The sequence below is a fragment of the Etheostoma spectabile genome, chromosome 8 (assembly GCF_008692095.1).
Source record: "Etheostoma spectabile isolate EspeVRDwgs_2016 chromosome 8, UIUC_Espe_1.0, whole genome shotgun sequence".
Lineage (NCBI taxonomy): Eukaryota > Metazoa > Chordata > Actinopteri > Perciformes > Percidae > Etheostoma > Etheostoma spectabile.
The window spans coordinates 25,253,019-25,259,538 of record NC_045740.1 but is presented as its reverse complement, the minus strand read 5'-3'; the positions used below and the strand labels follow the sequence as shown (position 1 = coordinate 25,259,538).

The 6,520-nt window shown below is 36.8% G+C and overlaps 1 protein-coding gene across 1 annotated transcript in view; it reads left to right on the top strand.

The window, feature by feature from the left end:
• Positions 1 to 6,393, top strand: part of LOC116693541 (probable E3 ubiquitin-protein ligase HERC3) — a 28,303-nt gene extending 21,910 nt beyond the window's left edge. The window contains 12 exon segments of the mRNA XM_032522550.1: positions 408 to 420; positions 422 to 542; positions 694 to 810; positions 1,002 to 1,100; positions 2,656 to 2,802; positions 2,953 to 3,093; positions 3,258 to 3,427; positions 3,528 to 3,588; positions 4,046 to 4,116; positions 4,222 to 4,405; positions 4,510 to 4,606; positions 5,417 to 6,393. Coding sequence (XP_032378441.1) covers positions 408 to 420; positions 422 to 542; positions 694 to 810; positions 1,002 to 1,100; positions 2,656 to 2,802; positions 2,953 to 3,093; positions 3,258 to 3,427; positions 3,528 to 3,588; positions 4,046 to 4,116; positions 4,222 to 4,405; positions 4,510 to 4,606; positions 5,417 to 5,637 — 1,442 coding nt within the window. The 3' untranslated portion in view covers positions 5,638 to 6,393.
• Positions 6,394 to 6,520: the final 127 nt, after the last annotated feature.

Sequence of the window (6,520 nt, the reverse complement as noted above, 5' to 3'; positions counted from 1 at the left end):
TGTCGTCCGGCGACTTTTGGATGCAGAAAATTGAGAAAACATAATTACCTCTTCTGAAGAGTCCATCATCTTTTTTTAATCCTCTGTGTCCTCCTTGGCTACTAGCAACTGTGTAGATGAGGGATGGGCATGGTGCGCAATCCCAGAAGGCTTGTATCATGTGGAATCAAAGTTTGAGTTGTTTGAGGCAAATTAATAAATGCATTTTTATTTTCTTAATTTATAATTATTGTTGATTTTATGAATGTATTGATTGATTATATTTTAAGACAAGTAAAGCATCATATTTAACTATTTAACTAATTATTCTGATAGCACATTCCAGACTCCAGACATATCTATGACATCTGGTTAGTTATTAAATGCTCTCTGACATTGTCTACATGTCTCCATATTGTCTTCTTCAGGGGACTGGTGGTCCCACCATGGTTAGACATGTTAAGGTGTGGAAGCAGGCCCTCTCACTGATCCTGTCCAATAAGCCTGTTCCTCGCAACTCTGGAGTCAGAAACCTGCTACTAGTCCTCCAGTACATGTACAACGTCAGTATCCGTTGTCTTGATTTTTTTCCTGTGAATGTCAAACCCCATCAAATGAAATCTACCTCTCACCTATCTCAACTTTTTAAAGACTGTTTTCTATTTTCCACCAATCTTTCAAATAATGAACTACTTAAACATATCTGTTTTAAAGGCCAACAAAGGGATTGCAGGACGTCAGAGAATCCCAGAAAAAACGTTTTGTTTGGGGATAAGCGAAACATTTCTTTACGAGGATCTGCAGATTTGGCATTCAATGTCAAAAGTCAAGGTAAAAAACTATTAACAAAATACTAGTTTAAACCCATCTAAGGATGGCTGTCAAGTTATTCCCTCCTTGTCTCTCATGTTGTTGGTCACATTTCATACAGTGTGTATTCATGTAAAAAACACCAAATCATGTAAAAGCCTGTGGTCTTTAGGTTAAAGAAATGTTGAGTAAATGATATGCTCTTTTTTCAGGATATGGATGATCACCCACTTGTCCTTTGTAACTTCCCATTTGTAATGGATCTGAAATCAAAGAAACTGGCTTTTGACATCAATGCCGAAATCACTCAGGTAACTTGATCTTGGAACTTTACCTTATGTTAGGTAAACCATACAAACAATATTGTCAAGGTTGTCAGGAAATCTCCAATAAATCAACTTTTAAAATTATGTATTATCGATTTATATTTTAGATTTAGTTTTACTTTAAGAAAATGTTTGACCTATTACATTAACAACGGAGCAAAATGTTTAACCTGACAGACTACTTACGCCATCAATATCATTGTAATACTGCACTTATCAATATTTTCAATTACCAAAGGATAACAATGTGTAATGTGAAAGTCTCTCCTGCTCTACAGAAGCTTTAAGCATCTTTCAGCTCATTGGTGAGCAAATATTACAAAGAACTGCTACAAACAAAATTTTTGTTATTTCCACTAACCCCAACCGGCCCGTCAGACACCGCCTACCAAGAGCCTGGGTCTGTCCCAGGTTTCTGCCTAAAAGGAAGTTTTTCCTCACCACTGTCGCACTGTTGCTTGCTCTGGAGGAAACTACTAGAACTGTTGGGTCCTTGTAAATTTTGGAGTGTGGTCTAGACCTACTCTATCTGTAAAGTGTCTTGAGATAACTCTTGTTATGAATTGATACTATAAATAAAATTGAATTGAAATTGAATTGAAAGATGCTTCATCTCCAGCAGCAATTAGCAGCTACTATCAATATTTCTATTAATAATATGTATTATGTTAATATTTTTTCTAGGACTTGATAGAGATCAAAACAGAAGATAGAAAAGGATTGTGAATATTGGCATTAAGGTTACACAGGTGGACAGACACAACACAATTCCAAATTCATGCTAATGTTGCTCTGTATCTGCTGAATGTGAAAATACTGTAGGCAAATGCAGATGTTTGCTAAGTTTGCAATAACATCTTTATGTGCAGGGTAATGTAGAGCCCCTCTCTAGGCTGATTTAAGACCTGCATCCTCCTGTCTGGATTCTAATTCACTATAATGGCAAGCTCGCTCTACATTATCCTGCTTATTACAAGGCTTACTACACGTCTACTCTTACAGAGACCCATTGATGAAGCCTGGTACATTTTTACAGCTGATGAGCACGGCTCTCCAGCCGACGCCAGCTTGCCCTGATGAGTGGGCTAACCATGGAGCTAACTACTGCTATGTTTGCATTGTTGCCAATAGCTCTGTTAGGTATCCCTGTTTCCTCCACCACCTCTCTCCCTTTGTGATCCACTGATAAGCAGTATGAGCTCCGTGTGAGCACAAAATTTGATTTAGAAATACATTTTTTAATTTAAAAATAGTCCGCCAGAGTCTATGATCAAAACTCCGTCCATGGCAACGGTCTGTTATACAGAAATAGCAGACCGCAGGATGCCATGATGGATCAATCAGAATAAAATAGTCAACCACGCTGTGTAATAAAAAGTGATAATATGTCAGTGTTGTTTTTAAAGCTTGTGGCACTACATCCGAGTGGTCAAAAACAATTATGCAGCTTAAATAACAAACTGCATTACATAACATCACATAACAATGTAATTGTGATGGGAATATTATTTTAAAAATTACACTTTGAATTGTATTATAGAAAGAACACCAGGCAAATGAGATTCGGTCTTTTGGATGGGTTCCAAATCCTTATTTCGAACTGAAGCTGAAGCGAGCATCACTTTTGGAAGGCACCTTTAAAGAACTGGCTGCTGCTGATCACAGTGCCCTCAAGAAGCCACTTGTGGTAAACATTTAGTTTTGACCTCATGGTTAAAGCAAAAGCAAATGTTGTACATATTTGTAACTCACCTAATTGTATCTTATAGTCTTATAATTATTTTCTTACCCTCATCTAAGTGTCTACCTAACAGGAGGAATTATAACTTTTTCTCAGGTCTATTTTGATGAGGACCCAAAGGTCACAGATGTCTACAAAAGGGACCTTTTTCACCACTTGTTTCTTGAAATGGTGTCAACTAAATCTGGAATGTTCATGTTCAATGACTCCGAAACGCTGGCATGGTTCCCCTCCACAGTAAGACTTTAAAGCCTACAGAAACCTATGACCATTGAAAAGTAGAGACTCTGAGTTTACATTATTATTTCCTATTTCCTTTGCTAATGATAATGATTATGAGCAACAATGGAACAATATATCATGTCACCATACATGATCATTGATTATTTTTATCAATACAGGCAAAAGAAGAGGACAAGACAAACTTCTTCCTGGTTGGGGTTCTGTGTGGATTGGCCTTATACAACAAGAGTATCATCCACTTCCCCTTCCCACTGGCTCTGTTCAAGAAGCTGCTGGATGTGGAGCCAACACTGGAGGATATGATGGAATTCAGCCCAGTTGTTGGAAAGTCAGTATTCATCTAAATTTATTAATACAAACTTTTGGTTTAATATTGATGCCTAAACATTTGACTTTTTTGTTACTTAATGTTGTATTATTTATTTAAGGAGTCTGCAGTACGTCTTGGACTATGAAGACGACCTAGAAAACCTGTGCTTGCCTTATTCGGTTGGTGTTTTACTTTTTGTAATGGCTGATAATGTGTCTCGTAGGGCAGAAATCGAATGTTAATCAAATTTTGATCACAGTTTCGATTTTGGCTCTTAATCCTCACAAAAAAACTCTAATCGAGAAAAAAGATTAATTTGTACATTATGTTTTGCAAGTAAACTCTTACTTTGTCTCATGTTCTGAAGGGGAATTCAAAAAGTTCAAACAGGAAAAGTAGTTCACAGTTTAAGGTGTTTTCACCGTTGCTTTGTTTGACTGTTTTAACTGTTTTTTAAGTTCAATAATTTTAACATCTTTCCAAATGTCAATGATTAATCGTGTTAAGTAATGTTGATTTCAATACTGACAAAAATATTTCAATCATTTCCGTTTTGTCTTGTTTCTCTTTCTTACAGTTATCCAAAGGTTTTGCAGTGATACCACTAACTTCCTCTCTCTCATAATTGATTAACAGATGGACTGGAATGGGACAGAGATTGACCTTGATCCCCAAAATCCTGGAAAGACAGTGACAAGTCAAAATAAGTAAGACTAATATGTTTAAATCGAAGTTGTGTACGTGACCTGCACCTAGATCAGCTCTGTCTCAGAGAAATGTTTGTTGAATTAAAACTTAAATTTGCTAAACAGGAAGGAGTTTGTGGATGCCTACGTGAGACATGCCTTCAACACATCAGTGGAGAGTGTGTTTCAGGAGTTTAAGCGTGGCTTCTTCCAGGTGTGTGACAGGGATTTGGTGAAGCTGTTTCGGCCAGAGGAGCTGCAGCAAGTGTTGGTGGGCCAAGATGTCTATGACTGGGCAAAACTGAAACAGGTACTGTTCCAATCACAAACTCCTCTTGTTTTCATTGCAACTTATCTACTACATTTTCACATGATTTAAAAAAATAAATAAAAATTAAAAAAAACTTTTATTAGAACACAGAGTGGGAACTTCGTGTTGGCTACCCCACCATGCAGATGTTTTGGGAGGTTTTTGATGAACTGACTGAAGACCAGAGGAAAGATTTTCTTTGTAAGTATTGTACCTAATGTTAACAGCTTTTAATCGCAAAGTCCTTTAACCAAACAAATGATATGTGCACCTTTCAAAAATATATTCTTTTTACTAACAGCATTATGGTTAATTGTGGTAGCCTTGTAAACCAGTATAGACAGAAACCGGGCACAGGGACTTTAACACCTAAACGGAATGCAGCCATTATTAACTTTTAGTTACCTGTGCTTGAAAAGTAAAAAGACATATTTGTAAGAAGTGAGTCAGGAGAAAAATGTATCCAATGTATCAATTTGTAAGGGTTAATGCCCATTGAGGTGTGCATTATCTAGAAGTAATGGACCACAGGGAGCATTAACCCACTTACAACATGGTCATTTGCAAAATAATTATTTTTAATAAACCTTTCTGTGTTTTAAAGGCTTTTTAAATGATAACTCAATTTCCCTGTGTACTTGTGATCGGATCGTGTTTTATAAAGCTAAAAATATCTCCGTGCCTCTGACATGAACGCCTTTTCCAGGCAACCGCGGGGCTCAGAGCTCCAGACAGCCAGCAAAATAAGAGCAGGCAGCACCCATACAAAGACACTGACACATCACCGACACCAACATCCAAAAACACAATTCAGTCTCAGTGGTTTCTGTGATATCATTTTTATAATTCATAAATTTAGAACGGTAAACAGACAGTTTCACCGGAACTTTAGTAGGTGTCCTCTTATCACATTTTCTTTAGAATCAAGTATGTATGTATATACTTTACATATAGTATACTATGATGTTGAGGCACAAAGATCCTTACTTTCCCTCCACGGTTGTTCTACAGGGTTCCTGACTGGTTTCAGAAGGGTTCCTATTCTTGGCATGGACCAGGTCCAGATGAAAGTTCAACTTATGCAAATCCAGGGCGGTCAGCACTACGATCAGCACTTCCCTTGTTCTCTGACATGTCACTCTATTCTGGAGCTGCCCTTATACTCATCCAAGGAGATTATGCGAGACAGGCTGACAGAGGCCCTGATAACAGAGAGAGGATTCTCGCGATGACGGCTCAATTTCTGGCCCTACCTCAGGATTCACACTAAATCACGGTACTGAAGGAATATGACCAGACGACTTTAAAGCATGTACATTGAAATAGATGACCAAATCTTCAGCCATTCTTCCTCAGCAACACTATGGCGTAGCAGCGTAAAGGAAGGCACTTTAAAGATCTATGGGATTTTTGGGTTTTGAAAATAGAACATGCAATATTTGAACTGATAATTTAAGATATTTCATCTATTTATGTTAATATCATGATTTTTACAACTTCTCAGGAAACGGAAATGTCTCATTTTTAAATGATTTTTTTTTCACAGACCAAGTTGAAATAAACAAAAATAGTGTAGTTGCCAGTTTATTATAGGTACACTTGCTAAATCTAATGCAATCCATTACAACACTATAATAAATCTTATCTTTGTGAAGATTATTAATGTTCTAACTGATTATGTGTCAAGAGGTGTCAGTTAAACTGTATGGTAATGTTGGTGTGTTTCCAGTTTATGGCTCTGTTATATGATTGTATTATATATTGAGAACACTAAATGGGGTTGGAGAAAATATTTTTATGACAGTCAGATAAGCCAATTGTGTACATTAGGGGTCTATTAAGAGAATGTTCAACTTGGTTTCTGAAATTTATGTTGCACTCCATTCCTGCAGGGTCCTGTTGTCCTATATTGTTTTGTCATGACTGTATATTTTGTTTGCACGTCATACCATGTAACCATAGTCAATAAAATTAGACATTAGAAACAACGTTTTGTCACAAAATGTTTAAACAATAAAATGTATATATATATATACATATATAAACCTCTTTCACTGAGGTGGACTGAGCCTTCATTACTTTTATCTGTTTGCAGGCTGTAGGCAGTGACAGAGA